Source organism: Stegodyphus dumicola, chromosome 4, assembly GCF_044657685.1.
Source record: "Stegodyphus dumicola isolate Sdum_Otavi_A_Nest chromosome 4, ASM4465768v1".
Classification (NCBI taxonomy): Eukaryota; Metazoa; Arthropoda; class Arachnida; order Araneae; family Eresidae; genus Stegodyphus; species Stegodyphus dumicola.
Genome location: NC_140771.1, coordinates 158,503,669 through 158,530,826, shown reverse-complemented (window position 1 = coordinate 158,530,826; position 27,158 = coordinate 158,503,669). Strand labels below are relative to the sequence as shown.

Sequence of the window (27,158 nt, the reverse complement as noted above, 5' to 3'; positions counted from 1 at the left end):
GATGAACACAGTTTTTAACAACAATTTTTCACATACTTCTGCATATTTTTCACCTGAGGAGACAAATTACTCATAACAGGTTAAAATTAAGATGCATCGTGTAATAACCACCACAAACATAGACTGTTTTCAGTATATCCCTATTTTTGAAAATCCTAATTATGAAATAATAAGATGCTTTTATGCAAGAGAATTAATATTCAGCTGTAACCAACAAAAATAATTTTCTGATCTGCTCAAATTGCTATTTATGGTAGTTTCGACCATCAGCATAGATATAAATAAGGAACTAAGCCTGAAGTTTTATTGCCTATGCAGTACTTTGTTTGGAAAGGAACTTAAGGACTATGACGAAACATTACAAAGAATCATATTCATATATACAAGACATTGTAAATGTAAAATATAACCTTATAACCTACAGCATACCTTACTGCCACTTTCCATTTTCCAGCCAGGATGCAAATATTAGCTCAAGCCTATTTACATGAGGCTTTGAGATTGCTTACCAATTAATTTAACACTAGCAATATCTTACTATACCTAAGTTAACAATAAAATTTTACCATGTGTATACAGTTTATGTGAATATCTACCTCCCTATTTATAACATTCAATGCTACATATAATTTCATATTTTCATATAACTACAGTAATAACACAAAATCTAAGTTATAAGGGCAATACCATATGACAGGAGACTTAAAGGATGTGCATTGATGTAAGAAATTTAACACATAAAAGAGGATAATATAGGTGGTTTTCTGGGAACATACCCCTCCAGAAAAAAAAGCAAGATACAGTCTAATAATAGACATCTGTGAAATGTTACATACCGATGGACTAACACGTGCTCCAACACGTTCACGGAATGAAGCAGGATAATTATATGTGGAATCTGTTTCCGAGGCAGGTGGAAGACTACTTGTACTACTGCTTTGACTTCCAGCACTAACATTTTCACTTTGTTGGCTATGAGTACTGGTGATACTATTACTTTTACTACTGTCCCCTCCCATCTGATCATCTTCCTATGAAATTAAAAAAAAAAAAAAAAAAAATTTGAAATTTGAGTGACAGGTGCTAAAATATGAAGTATGAAATTTTCAAAAATTCTGTCGATTGGAAATTAGTAAATGAAAAGAATGATTGATTACCTGGGAAAAAACAAAAATTAATGAATAATCTATTATGAAATTATATGCAAATATAAACACAATACTAAGCAAATAAAACTATACTAAAATTAGCATAATATTAAGGCATATACCATTTTCTATCTAGTCTAAAACTAAACCTAGTATTGTAGGTCCATGTAAATACTAAAAAACAAACACAGAAAACCTGGAAATGAGGCAAACAAAGTATTTGGTTACAGCAAACTATGATGTGAAAAGAAACCAAAAGTAATCACATCTGTTTTAAAGCTCTTGATTTCTCAAACTTTAAGATATTTACCATAGCCTAAATGCACAATATTTTGAATGTGCATGCAACTCTCAATACTAACTCAAATAACAAATGAGTTTACTATACATTTTACTTCCTAGAGATTTGAAAATTGTTGAAATTGTAATTAATTTATTTCATGATATTCCTTTTCTGGAAATTCTTCAGATCCTTAAAAAAGTCTTACTTAAGTAAATAAAAACATGTAGAAGTACATAAAATTGTAGGTGTTCTGATTTTGTTTCTTGTGCCTGCAACAAAAAAATTTCTAAAACAAAAAAGCTTTTTGGCACTTTCCCTTTACCTGCTCATAAAAACAAATACGACAATGAGAATAATAAATTTAATTATAAAAAGAGTAGAAGGGCATTGTTCATGTCAATTAGTGTTTATTTCATGTGTAAACTGTTTGCCTATTGCTTTTATTATGAAATCAAAATAATTACTCACATCTGCTTCTTGGGAAAACTCCACATTGTTGGAAATACTCGATCAAGCCTTTTTCATTGGATAGTAAAAAAAAAGGACTGCATGGCAAGATCAAACATTGTGAGACTCAAAAAGACAATTTCAAGAGTAAAAATGGCTGCCAAAACATAATGAGATATCATTGCAGATTTGCAAGCAGATAAAAGAAAATATATGACTTTTAATTCTGCAAAACTCCTAGTTCAAATAGAATTTAAGAGGAGGTTTGCCTTCTAACTATCAAACAAAGCTAAGGGAAAGGACTAAGAGTGTCTCCCTAGTTCAAAGCCAGTTACTCCAGATTTTCCTCGTCTTGTAGCTATGGTGTTAGTCTTTTGACTGGGCATGATTATCTAAATGCCCATCTTTTTAAAATTCAACTTAAGGACTCTTCTGTCTGAACTCTCTGTAACTTTGGATAGTCTATGGATAAGGAGCATATTGACAAATGCACTGCACTTTTCCTAATTCCTTTTTCTTTATAATTATCAGCATTTTATATGGATGCATACTGAATCATATGAAATATGACATTCTTCTATGTGTTTCCCCAACAATGATTTTAAAATATTTGCAAACATGAAAAGCATTTAGATAGCAGTAGAAATAAGGATTATATAAAGACTAAAATGTCACAACATGGTACATAAAGTAAAAAAAGTAAATATATTTTCTGCATACAGCTTTTTATGCTATTAAAAGAAAGCATTTCAACAAAAATATAATGGCCTAACAAATTGCACTTTTATAAATATTTTAATACTTTTTAAAGAAGTGGCAGAAATAACAGAATGATAATATGAAACGCCCCAAACATATTTGGCAGTTTTACATTTGCGCCAAGATCTCAGCTATAATTTTGCAGTTTATTACATGCTGTTTCCTAAGAATATTTTTTAAGAACTATTATTATTTTATTGGACGTAATTGTTTCAGTCAACTGCAACACTTTCACACATACGTAGGTTGATCCAAAAAAAGTTTACAAGCAGAAGCATTTGAAACGTAATAATTGTGGAGCAAATATTTCCACTCAGGGTGGTTGACAGATGGCGCTAGTTGTCCTACAGCGGTTCTACGAGTAAGTAGCGTCAGTACGCAGAAACTTAAGAGCGACAGTAATGGCACGACGCCTAGAAAAGTGGTCTTGCATAGAGGTGCGAGCTGTAATTTGATTCTTATGGGCCAAGAATGTGGTCGCATCCGAAATTCACAGACAAATCGTTGAGGTATACGGGCACAAAGCAATGAGTAGACAACAAGTAGCGAAATGGTGTTGTTCTTATCAAGCGGGCAAGGAGCATGTGGAAAACTGCAATATGGAAGCGAGCAGCTGTCTAAGTTCTTCAAGGACGGATATCAACATGGCATGTGTTGAAGAAATCATCCAAAGGGATCGATGAGTAACTGTGCGTGAGATTGCCTCAGAGTTGGACCTGAGTCATGGTAACTAACGCTCAGCGTATCGTAACCGATGAGTTACGATATTCCAAAGTTTGTGCCCGCTGCGTTGTCCGCGGAGCATAAGGCCACTCGAATGATGTGCAGCCTCACATTTCTTCAGAGATACCATTCAGACGGCCAACACTTCATTGATCACATCATTACCGGTGATGAAACATGGCTTTATCACTTCACCCCCACATCCAAAAGAGCCACGATGGAGTGGAAACACGCTGGATCACCAATGACGAAGAAGTTTAAGGTCACACCCTCTGCCAGTAAAGTGATGGCAACTGTTTTCTGGGATACGACTGGTGTTATCCTAATCGAGAATTTGGAGCGTGGCCATACCATTAAGGCTGATCGTTATTGTGCCACCTTAACGAAATTGCGTAAAGCCATCCGACGCAAACGGCCTGGATTACTGAGCAAAGGCATCATTCTTCTACATGACAATGCTAGGCCCCATACAGCTTGCCAGACTCAGGAATTGCTGCAAAGGTTCAAGTGAGAGGTCTGGAATCACCCCCCATACAGCCCCGATTTGGCTCCAAGTGACTATTTAATTTCTCCGGCGTTGAAGACTTATCCAGAACACGGTTCACCTCACGCGATGCAGTGAAAACAGCTGCCGAGAAATGGCTCAATGAGCAGGGCCCTGATTACTACCAAGACGGGATAAACAAGTTGGTCGAACGTTCTGACAAATGCCTAAACAGGTTTGGCGACTATGTGGAAAAGTGAAGGCCAGATGTGTCTCTTGATTCCCATTTGTATCTTGCTTCTATTGTTAATAAATACTTTTTCATTTGCCTTGTAAACTTTTTTTTCGATCACCCCTCGTATTAAATTGTTTGTTACACCATTTCATGGACGTCATCTGCCCAAATATACATAAATCTAACAGCAGTGATGAACAATATTCTAGAACCGCTGAACCAATTTCCAACATGGAGGCAATTTTTGATACTGCACCTCCAAATGGCTTTGCCATTAATATAAAGTTTCATGTTGTGGCCATTTGCCTATATTTGTTTGTCAGGTGAAACATCTCTTTCTTGAAAACAAGATACAGCATCCACCTCACTACTTGCTAAATTAAAGATTGTTAACATCGCATTCACCCCCCTCCCCCCCCAAAAAAAGAGATCAATGAATATATTTTTAAATAAATGGCAATTTAAAAACCTCATCAAAAATGAATAACATAAGAACATGCTACGAAAGCGAAAATGCTAAATGGTGCTAATATACAATTACATGGCAAAATATACGAACACACAACCAGATTTTAGCAACACGTCTCGGTTGATTGCCGATTCAATCTTGGGAGACACTATCAAAGAAGTATCGTTTTTTTCTCTTTGGACAAAGCACATATTTACTACATTATTTTAGAAGTAGAATTTTTATACATACAGTGCTATCTTCTTCCGGTTCACCAGTACTGACTTCATTTTCTTGAGAATCTACCATTAAAATTTTTTTCATTTTACGATAGTTTAAATTGTCCAGCTCTCGCACAGCAGCTTTTGTACGTTGTATAAGGTCCATAATTACTCTGGATGGTCTAGGGCTAATTATAAAAGGATGCTGTAGGGGGAGGAATAAATTATAAAGACATTTAGAATCTTAACATTAAATTATATAAATATATTACATATAATAGTTAGATTATTAAACATTATTAATAAAAAACATTACAAGTCACAAAGCAATGATGTTATTACATGAAACACTTTGTAAACAAAATTTAAATCCTTCCACTTTAGTACCAAACTAACAATATATAAAAAGAAAAATCATGCATATCCTACTCAAAACTAACAAAATTAATTTAAATTATCAGTGGGAAAATATCAAATTTTCATATATACAAGAAAGTGGCATAATTTCCAGAAATGATTAGACACTAATGAACATATAATACTTTTCCTCTTTTATTTTAAATATTGTTTTTTAAAGGAGCAAAATCTGAAAAGAATCAGATTTTGACAGATTCCCAAATGGGTTTAAAGATTTTTTAATATATATACATATTTTTAAATGATTTTAATTTTTACCTGCAATAATCTAGCAGCAGTTGGTCTATCTGTTGGATGTTTTTGTAAACATGTTTCTACAAAATGATGAAAGGAATCAGACCTAAAACAAAAACATTTCCAACTTAAAACTTCCCATAAAAATAAATACAAGGAGAAATGATTTAATAAGCTACTGTACAATTCAAATTTATTAAATGTTGTGTTATTACATCACCTGTGTGTATTGTCTAAAAAAAGGTTGTCATTCAAAAGGTTAAACACAGGAATAAAATGTAAGGATCAGCATCCTTAGTGATAGAAAATACCATGTACACGTTCAGACTAGCAGAGAAAATAAGAAGTGCTAAAGGACCCTATTAATGCTATTTAGCACTTCTAATTTAATCTCCTTTGAACTTCAAACAAACAACTGCTTGCTTTCTTTTTTTTTTTTTTCTTCAGATGCATGTGGTTTTATGGTTACACAGATAATCCTGAACACATAATAAAGTCAGCTTAATCGTAAGAACAAAGTATGTAACAAAATATTCATTGGTCTTAGCCACTGGCAGGCATTTGATAGCATAAAACATTCTCTTCTACAACTTATACTGGCTCTAATAAGAGCCTTTTTTTCCATATAATAAAGACAGACTTGGATTTTTGTATATCAAAGAACAGTCTTTTATGAAGAGATGTCTGACATTCTACACATTTGCATATAGTTCTACGTTTCCTCCTTCCCTTCCCCCTTTCCCTTTTTAAGTTTTGCTCCTATTGCGCACACACTTTTCATCCACCTTATATACTCTTGCTGCTGCTCTTTTTCCATTTTCCTGCACAAATTCTATGACATTAAAAGTCGCTGTATAGATGCTGTATTTTCCCATTTCAAGCACACTACTCGTTAACTACCACGAATTCCAAATGATACTATGAATGAAAAGAGAAAGCTTGAAATATGCGAATGCTCCACGGAGGAAGGGGGGGAAAAGTAATTTCATTACAAAACAGTATTTCCTGAAAGCCAGTGTGGTAAAAACCTGTTTGGACTGCCTTCACTTATTATCACCTCTGCCGAGTGGATTTCTGGCACCAATGTTATGAATGAATAACTGCTGCACTAGAATACAAGGAAAGAGTCCCAACCAAAGACAAAACAAATGCATATTCTTTCTTTAAAGACGCTTATTGATTGAAGGGAAAAGGGTGATATTAAAAAATAGATTTTTAAGCAAGAAATTCTTTAGTTTTTAGAGTGCGGACATTGTGCGGGGCACTTTTTTTACATAAATTTTATCTGTAAAGTTCGGGTACAAACATAACACAAGCATATACGGTATGCTGTATTAGACTGCACAATATTCAAACAATGTTTCCTATTGGAGAGAGGAACTTTAATCGGCTCTAAAGATGCTAGATTTATAACACTCTGTTATTCCCCTTTTTTACAGGATTTTCTCTGGCTAAAATATTATCATTTCCATAAAAATCTGATTCACATATTTATTTATTTATTTTATTTTTATGCATTTTTAAGATAAGAAAAATTAAATGTTTATTTATTCTTATTACAAAAAGAATTTTGCACACATTTTTTTAGATGTAAAACCCATTAGTACTTCTCTTCTTAGTAATAAATCACATATATTTGTGTAATAGTTACAAACTTAACTGCAGATTTTCAGATATGGGTATTATAAATGCCATTCAGTTCCTAATTTCAATAATTTGCTCTTGTTCTTCCTCAGAAAGTCAATATTCAATCAACACTCTTAAAGAATAAAACATGAAAAAAGTGAATGCATCAGTAATTAAATACTTCTTATAACAAATTCAAAATTCCTATGCCTATTTCTGCAAAATGGGAAAGAAGCATGTATATTGAGCAACAGTAATTTTTAAACAAAATTACTTAAAACTCATTTTATCACCAGAGCTACATGAATAAAAATTGTCAGTAGGCCATCTTATCCCTAAATCAACTGTTCATCAGTGTATTCTTTTGTTCAGCACTTTATCTTCTCGATGTCTTATGAACATCATCATTAATGTTATCATTAATGTCCATACACACTGATGCCCCAAATACATTTTTCATACAACTGAACACAGAAATAGAAAATGAAAAATGCTTTTATAGAATTTACACGTGTTAATATTTTTTCCTTATACACCTTTCTGTTTATGGCACGTATCATAATTTCTAACATATAGTATTAACAATTCAATCCAAAACTCTAATTTAAATATTTTACTTATTACACTTTAATACTTTATTTAATTACATGATTGAGGTTTATAATATAAAATATAAATGATGCTTTACCAGAAACTGAAAACTGAAAAAGCCCTCTAGTGGTTAAATCTCAAAGGCTCAAATGCTGATAAATAAGCTATTGGACAATAAGCACTAGACTTAAAAAGTGAATCTGCAGGCTATTAGTCAATAAACATTTGTATTCAAAAGCCTGTTTGTACACTTTGAGAAGATATAGAGCTAAACAAAAGAACATACTGATGAACAACTAAATTAGAGATAAAATTGATCTGCCAGCAATATTTATTCACATACTTCTGATAAAAAGACTACAGTTAAGACATGCAGTTGTCAGCTCATCAAACATCGCACTATATGTCAAAGTAACATTCAAATTCTGATGAAAAATATTCAAGATATCAGCACATTTGATAGTGACAAAATGGTGGGGCAAAAAATGTATGAAGTAGATATACAGATGGAGGACAAAATAATACGAACACCTGTGAAATAATGGAAAATCTTTATTAATAGAGGTTGGACCACCCTTTGACAGAAGTACAGATTGAATGCGATGTGAGATAGAAGCATAAAGGTTATGGACAATATTTAAAGGAATATTAAGCCATTCCTCCTGCAGAGCAGTCTCTAATTCCAAAAGTCCGGATGGAAGTGGAAATTGGGAATGAAGTTTGGACTCCAAATATGCCCATAAATGTTCAATAATGTTCAAGTCCAGAGACTGAGGGGGCCAAGTGTGATGTTCAATTGCATCATCATGCTCTTCGAACCATTCTTGAATACACCTGGCAGTGTGGATAGGAGCGTTGTCGTCTTGAAAAAGGCGGTCGCTCCTCAGGGAATACAGTCTGGACATGATTCCCTAGAATACTTAGATAGTGACTGGATGTGATTTTCCCATGCAGAATAACAAGTGGCCCAAGACTGCGCCAAGGTGCTAGATTTATAACACTCTGTTATTCCCCTTTTTTAAAGGATGTTCTCTGGCTAAAATATTATCATTTCCATAAAAATCTGATTCAAATATTTATTTATTTATTTTATTTTTACGCATTTTTAATATAAGAAAAATTAAATATTTATTTATTCTTATTACAAAAAGAAATTCGCACACGTTTTTTACCACTCCATATCATAATGTCGCCACCCCCATGCTTCACAGTCGGCAAAAGGCAGTCAGGATGAAACGCTTCTTTGGGGATTCTCCAGACATAAGCGCGTCTGATTGTCCGAAACAGAGTGAATGACAATTCATTTGACCAATTGCCACTCTGCTATAAATGTTCGCAGCATGAAGTTTCCTTTCGACAGTTTTTGTTGAAACAGGGTCCTGGAGATGAGTGTTCATTTCGGATGTTATCTCGGATAACGATTGCTTGTGCTTTTGGGCTACTATGCGCTTTAAGACCCATCTATCTCTTTCAGCCAGCTTTGACTTTTGGTCACTGTTGTGCTTTGAAGATGTCGTCTTACCCTCTTTCGTGTACGCTGTCATAGCGGCTGATACCGTACTCTTTGCACACCCCACAAGGTTTGATATTTCCGTAACCGATGCGCCACTTAAACGCGCTCCAACTATTATTCTTCTTTGACAGGTCGGACATTCAACTTCTCACAGACAGTTCAATCAAAGCATGCAACGCAGGTTACGGCTGTTGAGAGACTGATACCTTTCTCTTCACGCTCACTAGGTGGCAGACTTATGTTGCAGTTGGCACGGCTGCACTGCAGGTGTGAAATAAGTAATACGTTTTCACAGGTGTTTGCATTATTTTGTCCTCCATCTGTATATATACTTCCAACTCTAGTGTCTTTCAGGTGCTAGACTTTTCCTACGTTACTGTGTGAAGAGTCTAACACAAGTACATGGATTCTGATAAAAACCACTGCTGCCACAGTTAAGTATCACGGCTTGCAGTGTGCAGAGGAACGGGCTCCCTGTTTGCTAGCTCAGATGGTAACAGCAAATAGATGGGTTACATTGCAGCACATTATTTGCCAGTTCACTACAGTGTAAACAGTCATACTACTCAAAACCATCTTCTCACTATGGAGCAAGCAAACCATCATTCTCACTAGAGGAAAAGAGGACAAAGTCACACTCTTTTACAGAATCAAATCAGAACCATTCACTCACTGAACTAAAAAGGTTCTTTTGTATGACTCACTGTTCTCTAACAATAATTTTGATGAATGAGATCAGGAACAAGGTGTGAATCAAGAAATGGGCTGAGTGATAAGCAAAAAGAAACGAATCAGCAGTGGGATCGGGAGAACAGACACAAGGAAACTGCTCACTCTCTGAACTGATTACTTTCAATTGCAGTTTTGAGATTCCCTTAAACCTTCTTTTTAACTTTCCTCGCACACTCGAAGCAAGAGTTCTTGGTCAGTGAACTCTAAAATTGCTACTGCTCTTTTTTGATGACTCACTTTTCACTTGCTCAGTAAAGTGAATTAATTCTTGAATTAGTTTGTGAGCAAATGGAACATATCTACAGAATACCTCAGCTCACTGCACATTACAAGGCACAAAGATCAAGAGCGACAAAGAAACAATGCCACTGAAACCTTGAAGCATGAAAAAAAAAAAAAAAAAATTACTTGGATTGATGATTCTAGGTCAGGAGAGAGCAAATACTAACAATGGGCCTAAAAGGACTTTTTAGTGCACCATGCAGGCAGGGACATTGCAAAATACAATGTTGCTTGTGTGACAATCTTTCGCATCCTCCTATTGTTTGCCAGGAAGCTATGGGAGTAACCCCTTACAGGTAGAAATTTCTTTAAATAAACCTCAGATGGTGAACATGAGATCATAACAGCCCAGCATACGAGTCAATTAATGAAAATGAAGAAAACGGCATCAAAAATTAATCAAACAATTTTATAAATTTATAGCTTTGCACACATTTTTATTTTTGTTACATACTGCGATGGAAAGAGATGAAAATGTTATTGCACACAATTTCATAATGGGCCAGATTAAGCAATCAAAAGGTATGCATTCGGCCTGTATGCCAGCTTTTGTGTAACCATGATCAAGGTACTACAGTAAAAAGTCTGTAATCCGGACGCCCATTATCTAGAATGATCTATAATCTGGACCTCAAAGATACAAACTTTTGGTATGCTTTATGCATGCGAGTAATGCATTTACGCATGCGCATTTAATGCTACGCTTGCACGTTTAATGTTTACGCATGCGTGTTTAGCACAAAAAATGAAGCAACTTAAACAACTTACATTGAAAGAAATGTTTAATAAAGTAAACAAATAAATATTAAGCTTTTTTTTTTTTTTTTTTTTTTTTTTTGTAAATTTTGATACCCTTTAGATCATAATTGCTCTTTATTTCATAAATTATGGTTTCATACTTTTAATTGTATAATTTCTGCATGTCATCTTACCAGATTTAAATTGATGATCTATAATTTGGGAAAAACCCTTAATCCAGAATCGCTGAAGTTCTGACGAGTCTGGATTATGGGCTTTGTACTGTAGTTGATACATGACAATGACAGGTTATGAATCCATTTATAAAAGCTCATAAAGCAATAGTTTCCTCTTATCAACAAGATATATAAGTGCATTAAAACCCACAGGAAAAGAATTCTTCTTGCCAGCAGGTAGACATTAAATGAGTGAAAGCAGTATTCTACTATACAAACTGCTTCCACGGATGAACATATGTTCCCTGCTCTAACTGTTATCACCCCTTATCAGTAAAACCATACAGAGACATGCTGTCAGATCACATGCATGCATTTTCTCATCCCTGAAATGTTGTCGAATAGTTCATGGAACACTTCATAGACAGGATGGTATTCGCCTGTCCTTTGAGATTACCTAATCTCAAGTCTGTTAAGCATGTTTAGAATACTAGCTAGAAAATTATAAGTGCATTAGACTTCACTTCGGGTAATCTCCATGCGCTATGAGAAGGTGTATGGCAGATATAGATTACTAGGCTTCCCAATGCTTTCACCTTATTATCATACCATGTTGCCAGTCATCATCACAGCAAAAGGGGGAGGTACACACTACTAGGGAGGTATAACTAATTAAGTGGCTTGAGCAATTAAGTGACAGTGTAAAATGTCAAGTGTTAACAGTTTGGCTTCTCTTTTACTATAAACAAAAGATTCTAAAGCATTTATTTTGAAGAGGAAGTTTTTTTATTTATTATTTTTCTTTTATTTTTAAGGAAATATGAATTAAAAACACATAAAACAATATATTGTGAACTTACCATTCACCAGGTCCTAAAGATGGTGAATCGTTCTGGGCTATGTGATACAAGGCACTCATAGCATTCATATTGAAATAAGGAGGTTTTCTTTCAGCTGCAAAAAAATTATTGAAGTTATATTTGATATACATTATAAGATATCAAATAGGCATTTATGAAATCTACTAATGAGTATCAAGATTTTCCTTTTAACACATTATTTTAACATGATTAATAACCAGTTTTGTGATGTGAAGCAAAATAACAATAATAAGCAATGAAGTGTACAAATTTGTGTTTTAATTCTCAAGCAAGGGGGATCGAATTATGAATCACAGCGAAAAACAAAGCATATACTATGATCAACTAAGAGCAAATAGTCATATGATCTGCTGCATACTCTAGCCCAGCGTAATCCAACCCGCGGCCTGCATGCGGCCCTCTTATTAATTTTTTGGCACTTGCCCTTCTTTACTGGAAGTAAAATGTTAGTTAAACATTTGGAAAAACAAAAAACAAAAAAACCCTTCTTACTGCTTTAAATAATAAACAACAAATATAAATAATTATATTAAATATACTAATTAAATGATAAAAAATTATGAGGTTCAGACAATGAAAACTGTTGCAAATACTGTAAATTTAATGAGGCAAAACCCAGGGACAGTGAGCATTTATTGCATTTGTGGACAATTTGGATGCTGAGTATGATGACATTTCATTGTACTGTCAAGTGCCCTGGCTAAGTGCTGGAAATTGTCTGTAACAGTTTTTTGGGTTGAGGAATAAAATTCTTGCTTTCCTCAAAAAAGGAAATGCTGGGCATGAGTATCAAGAAAAATTGGAAGAAATCCACTTTTTAAATAATCTTGCTTTTCTGACAGATAAAAAAAACCCATCAAAATGCTTTAACTTGAAACTACAAGGCAGAAAACAAAATATATCCCAGCTTTATGGACATACTGAAGGCTTTCGCAGAAAACTTAACGTAATGCAAATTGCACTGAAGGCAAATAATACGACACACTTCCCATTTTGTCAGCAGCTGAAAGAAGAAAATGACACAAATTTTAGTATGTTTCCTGAAACTATTACTGATATCAAGAAAGAGTTCCATGACAGATTTCAGGATTTTGACTCCATAAAAACAAAAATTTAATTGTTAAACAACCCCATGGAGATTGAAGTAATGAGGTGCCTTGCGACCTTCAAATGGAAATTTGTGATTTTCAGGCAGATCCATTCTACCAGATTAAAAAGTGTGATGTCACTAAATATTTCTGTAAGCTGATGTCTACAGAATTTTTTCCCAAATTGCATAAATTCTCTTTGAAAATGTTATCACTGTTTGGCAGTACATATGTGTGTGAAAGTGCTTTTTCTGCTTTCAAACAAATTAAATCAAAAACAAGAAATTGCACTGAAAGTGCTTCATTGGAATCGAGCCTGAAACTTTGCCTTACTGAAATTACAAAGGGCATTGAAAACCTTGTATCAAAAAAGCAGTGCTAATCATCACACTAATTTCTAGACTGTAAAATAAAGTGATACATTAAACTAGTGAGTTATATGTAATTCATTTTCTTTCTTTATTGTCTCTGGCCCTCAGTCTCCTATACTAATGTTTGATTGGCCCTCGGGTAACTAAAGATTGGACCTGACTGCTCTAGCCGATAGCTGGTGCTGATAAGTTTATAGATATTTTAATGTTAGTCAATGTTTTTTGAGCAGCTAAGATGTGTTATGTATCATCATTGTGCTAATAAAGGATTAATGCCTAAAATATCTGAATTACTGTCTGAGAAGCTCATCAGATCAAGAACCAGGTAACAGCTTTCTAATTTATTTGAACTGACTGCTGACTGAATCTTTTGTTTTACGATCAATTACAATAAACTGCAACCATAATAACAGTGCCATCTGCATGAACTTAATAATAACACTGTTACATGATTTGCTACATTCCCAAATACATATATATAAAATAAAAGAACAGAAGTTTCTAACTAAAAATTAAAACTTTGCAACTAAAGATTTATAGTCTATTTCGAAGGCAATTTTGCCATTCAGTAAGAAATACATATTGTTGCCAACTAATAAAACTAGAGTTTATACTATTAAAAATAAAAAATAAAATTTCTGAATTTCAAAAGCTCTACCAATGGTAAATTATTTGCTTCTACATCACTTTTTTAATGCAAAATAGTATAAATAGAAAACCACTCATTATTGAAAAGGCTATTAACGCTTGATTAAAATTTAAAACAAATAAGTACACATATCTATTTATTTAGTATATTATATTTAATGCACAAATAAATATGTATTAAATATATACAAAAGACTGGAACAGTAGAAGACCAGAAATTTGCAATGCTTAAAATCAGAGGTTTGCAGATTTCAGAACAGAAGAGATAAATCATTATATTTAGACTAAAAGTGCAAAATAAGTAAGGACATATGCAAACATTAAGATGAAAATAAGGAACATTGATAAAAATAAATTTTTATTATTATTATTATTATTATTATTATTAATTTTAGGTATTTTTCACATGTTCCAAAGCTTTATTAAAAAATATTTTTCACTCCTATCAAATTCACTATCTGTGTCAGTGTTAGAATTGCTGTCTTGCTATGTTGAGTTCAAAACAAAGCCAATAATTTCATCATCGGTCATATGCCAGGGTTGGCTCATCTGGACACATCATCCATTCAATGATATCTTCTTGCAAAGCCTCCTCATCTGTTCTTTTGAATGCAGAAGCAATTCTCTTGCTTTAAACTTTGCTGCACTGACCCTAAAACCAAAAAACTGACTGCCATCATTTTCAGTTTCAATAAACAGAGAAGATGGCCACTCATTTGCTATGCTGCCAAACAGAATTCTATGATTCTGTTAAAATATAGATGCAGTCTTTGAAGAAGAAATTTTTTATAATCATAAAATGAAATAGAATGGTCTCTTAAGAATCCCCCCCAGAAACTCTGATTTGTAGTGTAATTTAATATTGTGTATTATTCCATGGCCCATTGGTTGGATTAGTGATGTAGTAATAGTGGTAAAAAAAAAAAAAGGCCCATTGCAATATCACATGTTAAAATGGTTGCCTCTGGATGTACAGAGCTGTTGTTGTCGAACAATAGTAAAATCTTGTAATTTAATGGCAACCCCACATTGTTACTTTTACCATGATGTCAATGATTTGATAAGTACTTCTGTTATGATGTCATTATTTGGTATTTCTCATTTCTTCGGTATTTCGTTTTCCATATTGCAGTTTCCTGAACCTATAAACTGAATGATTTGATATAATATTGAGAGATTGCGCGGATTTTCGGTATCTGACTGGCAATGAGATACAAAAAGAAGAGAATTAGAAATTTTGTAATTAAGATATAATATAATCTAGTAATGAAGTTTTACAAGGGTATTTTTTTTTTTTTAATTATTTTATTGGAAGTTTTACAAGGCGATTAGTATTTTTTTTTTTTTTTTTAAAGAAAAGCTCATTAAAAGAAACAGAAGTTACAATAAAAATCAAAAAAGAATCCAAAAAAGAAAACTTATTAATTTTACTAATTAATTATCATTTTAAAAAAGAATTTTTAACATAATACAAATTTTAAAATTTAATAAGAAACTTTCCAAATGAATTTGAATTAATAACAGTGATGTATAATATTATAATTGACTTGCCAGTTAACCTGAATTAGGCAGGAGATCCCTGATTTTTCATTAGAAATCATTTGCTTCTTTTGATTACCCTTTTTAATATCTCCGCCCCTTTTTTCATCAACCACTCACACTAGGCAAATGGCAGTAGACCTGCCTCAAAACATCATGATTCAGTTCTTCAATGGGCATTTCACACACATTATTTAATGAGGACAAAACAAGATCAAAACAGTCATCTGTCTTTCTGGAGTCTGTAAATGGTGTGGGATTCACATGCTTGTAGAAGTTGCTTAAGAATTTGTGATCCTTTAGCTTAGTTATGTCCATTGAAAAAGTAAAATACTAATCTACTTTTCGAAAGACATACATAGCTGATCTTTTTTGTATTATTTCAAAATTTAGCAGATGTTCAATGTGTATCTTGTGTCACTCTAGTTTTCTATTCTGCAAGGTGAAAGGACCAATGTTCTAAATCATGTACATACTTAAAAACAAAAAGACACAGTATTAAAAAAAAAAAAAAAAAAAAAAAAAAGGTTATTAATCCAAAATGTCTATGTTCTGCCTTTTACTTGACCATAATCTGCTACTGAATTCTTCTGATCACACTGCATTTTTAATTAGAAAATTATTTCCTGAGAGCAAAATCACTCGATAATATCCGTGTGCAAGAACAACAAAAAAACAAAACTAAAAAAACTGCAGTAATTAAAGAAATGCGTAAGAAAAATAAATCTTCGGTTGCTGCTTGCGTTAAAACAGCTACTTTCTGCCGTTTTAGAGATGAAAGCAATAATATTAATACAAAACTGTACTCAATGATTATTATACCTTTTTAAACCTGTGGCTTCACGAACTGAGTTTAGCTTTGTGTATTAGCACTTTCAAAGACTGACTGTACAAACTTCTATATAGCACAGCTAACCAGTAAAACTTTGAAGAAAAATTGAATACCTATGAACAACTGTTTTGTTCTTAGTGTGCATAATGCATCAGTTACACTAGACATGAAGATTGATGTTGCAGGCGTCTTGAAAAAAGAAAACTTAGATTTGCAAATTATGGAGTGTACTTGCCATCTTTTAAACTTAGCAGCTGAAAACATTGTAGTATTTTTAAGTGATACATATAGATGAATTTGTTGTTAATATTTACTACTTTCTTGAAAAGAGTTCTAAAAGTGAAAAGGAAGCTCAAACAAATTCAACAGCTGTGTGAAACTTAAATAAGAAAAATTCTGAAACACAACTTCATACACTAGTTATCTTAAGCTTGTTTTAAAATTTTATTAACAAAAACAGGTCTATGCATGAAATGTTATAAGCAAAAGTATGTTGCTTCTCCCTTAAAGAAAAAAAAAAAAAAAATGCTATTATTAACAACTGCATGAAAATAGGTTAAAAAACTATTATCTTTCCATAAAACATTTCAAATAAAAAAACATTTTTTGAAGACATAAGTATTTTTTAACTAATTGCATATACAACTTAAAGATTGCACTTTGAGTATTTGTAGTCTGCTATTTAAAAGAATTTTCATTCTGTATAATTTTCTTTATTTAAAAAATAATTTTTCTTACTGCAAAATTCTGATTTGTTAACAGAATCTCCTGATGTTTGAGCTTGGCATGTTTGCAATCATGCATACATAGGAAATAAATAGAAAATTCAATGTGCAGAAAATTTGAACTCACCCAGTTCAATACAAGTAATTCCAAGTGACCAGATGTCTACTTTGCCATCATACTGTCCTTCATCCATAGCTAAAATAACTTCTGGAGCCATCCAGTATGGTGTACCAACAAAAGAATTTGCTGGTGATGCCATGGAAGCTGATCCAAAATCAGCTGCAAACATATATGTATTTATTGCATACTGCTTCATACACAAATGCATTTAAAAATAAAGAAAATGTGTAAAACAATAAAGGGAAAGAAAAATAATATAAAAATGTCTATCAATAAAGTTTTTCATATTTTTAATGGAAGAAAGAATATCACATATATTTATTTCAGTACACAATACCTTATCTTTCTGCCTAAAGAAACTCAATATTTGCAATTTGGTACTTACATGTTATTACAACCACCTTAGTAGAAGTTGCCAATCCAAATTTTCAGAATGTGCCAAACTCTGCCAACCATGAGCATAATCATTCTTCAGGCACCATGTTTATAACAATCCTTCAGTCAGGCAACATCACATTTCCGTATGCATTCACTAAGCCGCATTTCAAATTCCAACCATTTTTATAAACAAAATTGTGGTATTTTTTTGCCTTAAACTTAGTTTTAAAATATGAGTTTGTGGAATTTGTCTTCAAGGGAAGAAGTTTTGGTAAAATTTCTGCCGGAATATACAATTTTGCCATAAAATCTCTAAAGGAAACAATGAGAGGATGCATTTAGTAGATACTCCATGGAGCCGAGATTGTTGTGTACTTGAGAAAAAAATACAACAAACAAAATTACAAAAAAAATTTGGAAGCGAATGTGTTTTTTAGTGTGTCATATATTTCTTATGCAAAAATTAAAATTTGTATTGTAAATTGTTGACTATTGGTTACTAATTGGTTGGCTTTTCATATGCTGATAGTATTTGTTAACTTATGATAAATATTTAGTTTCAGGATCGTATAAAAAAAAACTCACAAAATCCATCAACTTGTACATGAAAAGTTACTTTTACATTTTCATCAGTAAAAAGATCACCAAATTGAGCCAAGGTGGTTGCGTTAGTATGTAAATATCTGCAATTTTTAACTAATTCATGATCCAGTTCAACAAACTTTTCAAAAATAAACTGCAATGAAAAAGTAGTTACATCACTGCACTAAAATAAAAACTGAAGGAGGAAAGGAAAAAGAAGCTACTTTTAGGAAGGGGGCATCAGGGTAAACAACCTCAAAATTCTTAATAATACATCTCTTTCTAATAAAGCTTTTAACTTAGTTCTACCAAACAAATCTTAAAAAGTGTAAAAATAAACAAAAGAAAGAAAAATTCATATCTCTACTTATAAATGGCTAACTAATGGTATAGTTCCCATGGATATAACATAACATTTTCTACAAATAGTAGTACTAATATGAGTCAGCTTCAGTAGATTCGCTCATCTATTAAGAATTCATATTTTTCAACTACAGAAATCCCAGCCAAAGTAATATCCTATTTATCAGTAACTATTTACTTGAATAAATGTATGGACAATCATGCTTATTTATATTTAATAAAATTCTTAGATATGCTATTAAGATAAACCTCATTTAAAATTCATTCAAGCAAGATGGGAGGGGCTAATTAATGAAAGGGCTTTCATTAAAAAAATAAAAATGAATAAACTAGAAACTAATTTTCAGCAAATCAGTAGGCTTTTTTAAAAGTTGAAAAATTTCACAGACTGATAATAAAAAGCTACCTGGCTAATTAGTGAGACTATTTCAGTTAATATTTACATATAACTTGTATTCATTCACATAATATTACAATGCATCAGACAGTTTAAAGATAACAGCAAATGTTTTAAAGTTAAGTGCAAAATAAAATTTCTGAAGAAAACACATGGAAAAGATCTGCCTTTAAGGCTCTTAAAACAAACAGTGGATAAGCACATATACAGTCAAAAGTCTTTAATTCGGACGTCCATAATCCGGAATGATCTATAACTCGGACCTCAAAGCTACAAACTTTCTGTGCATGCGTAAACACATAATACGTAAGCATGCGCATATACATTTACTCGTGCGCATATGTTTACGCATGCACGTTTAATGTATAACGGCTGGTATAAGCTAAGCTAAAATTATCTAATTATCTATTTGAGTTAATGTAGCAGATTGCGTTGTTTCTTAACCTTCTAATTGGATCCAGCTTATTATTTTTCGAAGAGTCTTAGAGCAATTTTATTAAAGTACGCTTGAACTTTCAATTATGTCAAAAAGAGTTTTCGATTCTGGAGCTGCCAAAGGATCTACAAAGGATCTAAAAGGATCTGCGATGTCCATCAAACAAAAAGTGGAATTGCTGCAAAAAATGGATAAAGGCATATCCTTTGTTTCTCTAACCGTTCCGAAATCTTTTTACAGTCAAAAGTCGTTAATTCGGACACCCATAATCCGGAATGATCTATAATCCGGACCTCAAAGCTAAAAACTTTCTGCGCATGCGGCGCGTTGGCACATGCGCACAGGCGTTTTACGCGTGCGCGTAAGACCTTGACTACTGCGCATATGCGTGTGCGCAAGTGCAGAATATGTTTTCGCCTGCGCGTTTAATGTATAACGGACGGTGTAAGCTAAAATTATCTAATTTCTATTTCAGTTAATGTTAATGATTGCGTTGTTCCTTAATCTTCGAATTGGATCCCGCTTATTATTTTTTGCAGACTGTAAGAGCAATTTTATAAAAGTAAACTTGAACTTTCGATTATGTCAAATAGAATTTCCGATGTTGGAACTTCCAAAGGATCTACAAAACGAAAGTATGTTTCGATATCCAACAAACAAAAAGTGGAATTGCTGCAAAAAATGGATAAAGACATGAAGAATGGGACAGAGAAGTTAGTGAAAACAAAAAAATTTCGATTGACAAGTTAGTCGGTATTCTCGGCACAGCAATTAACGGGACTTGAACAGCGGAACTTTGTAACTGAACAAGAAATTGTCTTTTTATAGAATTAAAGAGAAAGTATTATCACATAAAATGAAGCAACTTAAACAACTTACATTGAGAGAAATGTTTAATAAAGTAAACAAATAAATATTAAGCTTCTTTTTTTTTTTTTTTTTTTTTTTTTTTTTTTTTTTTTTTTGTAAATTTTGATACCCTTTAGATCATAATTGTTCTTTATTTCATAAATTACGGTTTCATATTTTTAATTTTATAATTTCTGCATGCCATCTTACCAGATTTAAGGTGATGATCTATAATCCGGAAAAACCGATAATCCGGAATCGCCGAAGTCCCGACGAGTCCGGATTAACAACTTTTGACTGTACAGCATTGCCTGAACTTAAACTCTGATTAAGCGTCTGAACTTGTTTGAATGAAACCAAAATTACAGATTATGTTAAAAGGAATTGATTTAAATAAAAAGGCAATACCATTGTTAAATATAAATCATATTCATTTAACAATGGCGATAAAATTTTGAGTGCTCTAAAAAAAATCATACAATTTTTTCAAAACATGATAATGTGTCATAATTTAGGTACTGAGACGAATTAGGAAGTCTCATGAAAAAACTGAGATTTAAACTGATGATCTATAATCCGGAAAAATCGATAATCCGGAATCGGCGAAGTCCCGACGAGTCCGGATTAACTGTATCAATTTCACGCTGCTCTGTGGGGGGAGGGAAACGTCGCGGCACGCAATGAACTGGAAATTGACCTGTCAGCACTATCCTTGTCTTCGGGGCAGATGTTTTTATTTTATTTGGCATATAATTCCTTACGAAATGTAGTATTTCATCTCGATGTACTCCGTCTCTGATATGATTTAAATCAAATTCATCGTCATTATAAATATCACGAATACACATCAAATAGTTTTCTGGTTGCAATTTTCTAATTTCAACTATGCGTAATGTATGCTTTACGCATGCGCGCATCGAAAGAAATGAAATGTTTAATAAAGTAAACAAATAAATATTAAGCTTTTTCTTGTAACTTTTGATACCTTTTAGATCATAATTGCTCTTTATTTCATAAATTACTGTTTCATATTTTTAATTTTATAATTTCTGCATGCCATCTTACCAGATTTAAACCGATGATCTATAATCCGGAAAAACCGATAATCTGGAATCGCTGAAGTCCCGACGAGTCCGGATTAAAGACTTTTGACTGTATTATTCTTAATCTACTAGTTTATAGGATTCTCAGTAATGAACAATGAGAAATGTATATTACCTAATTTAACAGTTCCATTTTCAGTAAGAAGAATATTACCAGCTTTCACATCTCTGTGAATTCTGCCAAGGGAATGCAAATAATCTAAACCTTGAAGAGCATCTTGACATATTGCAGATATTTCTTCTTCTTTAAGAGGCTTTTTATGCACTAGAAATATTTATTAAAAGAATCATTATTTATTATATCAGATTAGAAAACATCTGGATCTGAAAAATCTGTTTCTTTTTTTAAGAAAAAGCTTAATGTTAAAAATTTTTAAATTATAACACAAAAAACCATGAACCTATACATTTTTACAAACTTGTTTGAAAGTTTTGTAAATACTGAATTACACCCTATAGTATTTTGCACATACCATATCTTGAATATACAAACTTCTAAAACTCAAGAACAATATTGACAGCACAAAAAAAAAAAAAAAAAAAAAAAAAAAATATTTTGACTATTTAAAAATTTTTGAGAAGTACATAATAATAAAAATTTTATGCTAGCATAAAACTTCCAATGAATGTATATAATTTAACTTTTAAATTAATTTAGTTAACTTCATATTTCTGTTGGAAAATGAAATACTTAATACAAAAGGAAACTTACTAGTGCTTAATACAAAAGAAAAAAAAAAAAATATTACTCGATTTTTTTTAGTCACTTCCATTAATTTTGAAATCAACTACCACCTCTCTTTTCAGATGTTTAATATTGTTTTCAGGTGTTTCTTCTCTATATGTAACATAAGATTATTTCCTTTAGAGCATTCTTCTTCAATGAAGACTTGATATTTCTCAAATACCTCCAGTCATGTTTCCTTGGCTACAAAAGAAATGCCTTAAGCACTACTGCATTTATTTCAGTTTCCCAAACTACTCACGGCTTCGGTTTTTTTTTTTTTTTTTTTTTTTTTTATTTCACATTATTTTTCCAGATTTTCTACAATTTTTCAGCTAAGCATTTAATTATGGCAAACAGAATTAAGTAAAATTTAAAGAATCTGTCAGATGTTAAAATCATTTCTCCAGAATATGGTATAATTCGGTATAATTCTGAAGGCAGATATTTGCCTAAATAGACACATGATGACCTTAAGCTTAGGTGAGAAAATGTGGCAATGCAGCAGAAATGTGTGGCAAATGTAGCAGAAAAGGCTGCCAACAGAAATCCAGTCGTCATGTAAAGAAATGATTTGAGAGTAGAATAAATAGTACTCTTTGTCACACTATGATTTATTTAGAACTGCTGTTTCGGAATGACATCTATTAAACGACGGTAGAACCAAATTCAATATGCAGAGTTGTCACTCAAACAGGAAATGACTTTTCCAGTAGTGTTTTAAGAAAATTCCAGTATATCTGCATAATGCACATTTGCTGTGTTAAGAGGTAAATTAATTATGGTACCAATTGGAAACACAAAAATTTGCCAATTACATATGACTTATATATGTATTAAATATGACTTATAAGTATGAAAGTAGAAAGAAAACACGAACAAAATACTGAATTCAATACTATGTGGTCAAGAATTTTGCACACTGAGCTGCAAAATTTTTAAATAATTTCAAAGAAGAGGAAAGTTCAAAAGCGATTGCTTAAAAGTACATTTGATACTGTAGTTCCTGAGTTTACACCACGTAAAAACAACAATGCAATACTAAAGAAGTAAAAGTTATTGCGTAAAAACTTAATGTAAAAATTACAAAACGAGATAACTTCAAAATCGAAAAGGTGTGAGAGAAAACTAATAAATTTAAAATAAAAATTTAAATATTAAAATGATGCAAGCAAATAATTAAAAAACATTTCAAATACGCAGAAAATATGTAGAAAGAATTGCAATAAATGGTAAATTAGCTCAACTCAAGGTTTAATCTGGACTTATCAAAGGAAAAGCGTCTTAAATCTCAAATGCAGCTAATAACCTTTAGCACGTTTCATCAAACAAAAACAATTGAGACTGAAAGAGGATTTATTAATAGAATAATTAAACTAAATTATCTAAAAAAAGTCTCAATGGTTTTGTTTCTTTTTCTGATGTGCCTGCAATTTAAAATTGGAAATGTAAAACTTAATATTTAAGCAAGGGGGAAAAAAAACTTATAAATATAATATTGACTTATAAATTACATGTAATATATTTATCCCCAAAGAATTACTTTTTTTTTGCAGACATTTTGAGGCTAAATGAAAGAAAGAAATATATTTAATGATATTTTAAAATAAATCCAGGTATTTTATATTTATTTAGCAGCATACATAAGCAAAAAGTATGTGCATTACATTTCGTGATGGTATATCATCATACTGCTAGAATTAGTTTTAGGATTATGCCACAGAAAATTTCCTGAAATTTGAAAGTATTATTTACTAATAACTTTAAATGACACAAATAACATTAAAATAAAGATAATTATTTAAAAATTAATTAGAATAGTCAACAATATTTTGACAAATATAGTTATATTATATGGTTAGCCTAGGTGATTGATTACTATTTTTTTATTATTATTATTTTACTGCAAAATGACAAATAAGGCATTTATTAACAAAAAGAAGCTAAAAAGATTTTGCGGTATAATCCTAGTATACGCACATATTTTCCTTAGTTCAACATGCACTGCATGTGCGCAGGCGAGTCTCTCAATACTCGAGGTTACTGAAAACCAAAGTTGCTGGAAACTTGCTTTGCCTTTCTGATTGGACATTCTGATTGGAGTGGTGAAAATTGGCTCTATGCCAGCTGACTGAATGATGCTCACACGATACATAATTCGCCAAGAAAGTGATCGCTTTCAACGGCGGCGTAAAACTCGCTTTTTGGGGGGGAATCGCCGTATGAAATTCCTAACTTTTCCAGATTTTGACTAAAATATTTAAATTCCCTGACCTTTCCCTGAAATTTTTAGTCAATTTTCAAATTTCCTGACTTTTTCCAGGTAATGCAGCCACCCTGAGTATGTCACCAGTTGACTGGTGTTATTTATCCACGAGAAATTGTTTCATTCCACTGAATAATTAAAAATAATAATAAATGAAGCAGTAAAATAAAATTTTAAAGGCCCATCAAAGCTTACTTGGTAATGGAAATAAAAAAATCTGATGTGTACACCACATGACTATTTATTTTGTATGTAATATTAAATTAGACACTTTTTTCTTGCATTTCATTTAAGCTTATTGGATTGAATTCAATCTACATCGTCGATAGCTCATAAACCACAACAGAATAAATGCACTCTTTAAAATTCACTATATTTGTTTACCATAGCGACACTCTGGTGCTATGTTCACTTCACAGCCTTATATTTTATATTTCATTCATTTTATAACTCAGAATGCACAAAATTTATATCATCTTAAGAATTATCTAATCGTTGCCACATGTTCTATTCAAATACTGCAATAAATCTAAAATGATGTAAAAAGAAATTAAACAAATAAAAAAAAAAAGAAACAATTTTTCACAGATGATTCAGTATTTTTCATTCAATCAATACAGTTCTCACTTCGCAACAAGGCAAAAACACATAAAAACTCAAAATATCTATATTAAAAATAAATTACAAAGTAAATCTTAAGCACTTATTTCCTCGAGTAAGTTCCAGAATAGATTAAGCATGATTTAATTTGCAGTAATATATGAAGGCATTTCCTTTGTTGTTGCGAAGCTTAGTTTCTCTAGATTGGAAACAAATCCACTATTCTGCGGTTTCAAATGTAAACAAACACGTCCGCCATTGCAAAAGGTCATTAAAAACTTTAACCAGAAGATAAGAACAACATAATTTAATCACTTTTAAAACAAAAAATGCACAATTTACAAACACATAAGAATAAAGAAACTAAGTACACTGATCTGAGTAACAGAGTGGATATATATATATATATATATATATGTTAATATACTTTTGGTGCGGCCGTTTGCAACCAAAATAGAAGGTTGAGACTACTCATTTTTGAGTTATGCGAGATACGTAATACGTACGTACACACAGACGCCACAAAAAGTTCTCTTCAGAATTCATTTTAAATTAGTTTTATAATTTTGGGGGGAAAGAAGTGTCCCTTATTCTGTCCTTATGTACAGATGTCACACAAAAGCATCGTTAAATTGCATTTGATAGCGATCAAAACAGATATTTTCATTGAAATACAAGGCCTGAAATTTTTTGCGATTACAATACTTCGTTTTTACTTCGTACAAGGAAGTAAAAAATAAACATGAATAATGACAATTATGTTTCTTGTTAACAAAAAAGTTGCTAAGAAAATGTGACCACAGATAATAAGAAAATACCAGTGTTATTTAGGGGGGATTCAATTTCTACCATTTGCTACCTTCTGAAAAAAGTCTTGCATAAGAAATCACCTAATCTTTTTAAGAAAAGCAATACCAGCTGCACATGAGTTTCTATAATTCTAACTGAAATAAACTTTTTCCCTTAACATATTATGGTAAATTTATAAATATTGCATGGCATCCATTAAAACAGTACTGCTCACATAACATTCAGTTTGTTAAATACTTCAATATAATAAACTGCATAGATAGAATATTAAATTATAATAGTGCTACTGCTTGAAACTTACTTTAAAATGGAATTTGTGAACTTGCTTGTTGCCAACGGGCAACTGTAGCACATTTACATATATACAAAAGCTTGTTAAATTTTAAAAGGTGGTCCACAAAAAATTAAAATTGAATCTAAGGGGTGGAACTGAAGAAAACATTAAATAATTTAATGTTCTGTACCAAGAAAGGTTCACATTTAGCTTCCTAAAGGGCATTATTTTAATGACTTTAAAGTGCCAATTAAATTTCAAACAGCAATTGAATTATAAATTTTCCAGAAATAATTAAATCCAATCTTTTTAAAATAATATATTACTTTAATTAACAATTTCTTCAGCCAAATATTTAGCTTTATAAAAATAAATATCAAATGGTGTTACAAATTTTCAATACCTATCAAACCCGCAAGTTGGAAATCTTGGATCAGAAATCCTGATGCACCCATTACAAAATGGCTTTCTTGAAATTTTCATCAAAAATGTTTACAATAAATAATTCAGAACAGTAATATTTGTATTATATTATTGCTAAGTCTAAAATCAAATATTAATGAGAATTACCTTCAATTATATCTGAAGCAGATCCTAGACAATACTCCATTATTAGCTAAAATTAAAAATAATGACAAAATATCAGAACAAATTTAAGGGAAAAATAGAGGAAAAACTCAGAAAGTTTCATAAAACAATTTTAGAACTAACCCATGCAGTATGCTCTTTTAGATAACATCCTTTATAATCTATTGTATTCCTATGCTTCAACTGGCGAAGAAACTTTACTTCTTTTATTATGTCTTGCCATTTCTGCAAAGAAACAGGCAGAAAAAATCCTACATAAGAAAATTTGTTCTAAAAGGGAAAGAAAGAAATTGAACTCAATGTTGTTATTTTAAATAAAAAAATTAAAAGTTTAAACTACACAAATTATACATACAACATATACAATTATATTTCTGCTGAAATGATACATATGAATGAAAAAAAAAAAATTCATTGCATTTAAAGGTAGAAACAGTGGAATAGCAAATGATAGAGAAAGAAATCTATATTTAAAAAAGTCCTCAAACAGGTTATAAAGGGATTAAGACAAGACACACTCAAGTAT

The 27,158-nt window shown here is 31.8% G+C and overlaps 1 protein-coding gene across 2 annotated transcripts in view; it reads right to left on the bottom strand.

Annotated features, from left to right (window-relative positions):
* Positions 1–27,158, bottom strand: part of Tao (Serine/threonine-protein kinase Tao) — a 75,672-nt gene that overhangs the window by 20,157 nt on the left and 28,357 nt on the right. Inside the window, exons 5-12 of one of the 2 annotated variants that reach the window (XM_035362061.2) lie at positions 26,756–26,857; positions 26,615–26,660; positions 21,486–21,635; positions 17,269–17,421; positions 11,918–12,011; positions 5,424–5,505; positions 4,780–4,953; positions 837–1,031 (exon numbers count right to left, since the gene is read on the bottom strand). In XM_035362061.2, the coding sequence (XP_035217952.1) occupies positions 837–1,031; positions 4,780–4,953; positions 5,424–5,505; positions 11,918–12,011; positions 17,269–17,421; positions 21,486–21,635; positions 26,615–26,660; positions 26,756–26,857 (996 nt within the window). Of the gene's footprint in view, positions 1–836; positions 1,032–4,779; positions 4,954–5,423; positions 5,506–11,917; positions 12,012–17,268; positions 17,422–21,485; positions 21,636–26,614; positions 26,661–26,755; positions 26,903–27,158 lie in introns of both variants that reach the window. The other variant, XM_035362060.2, reaches the window with a different exon arrangement.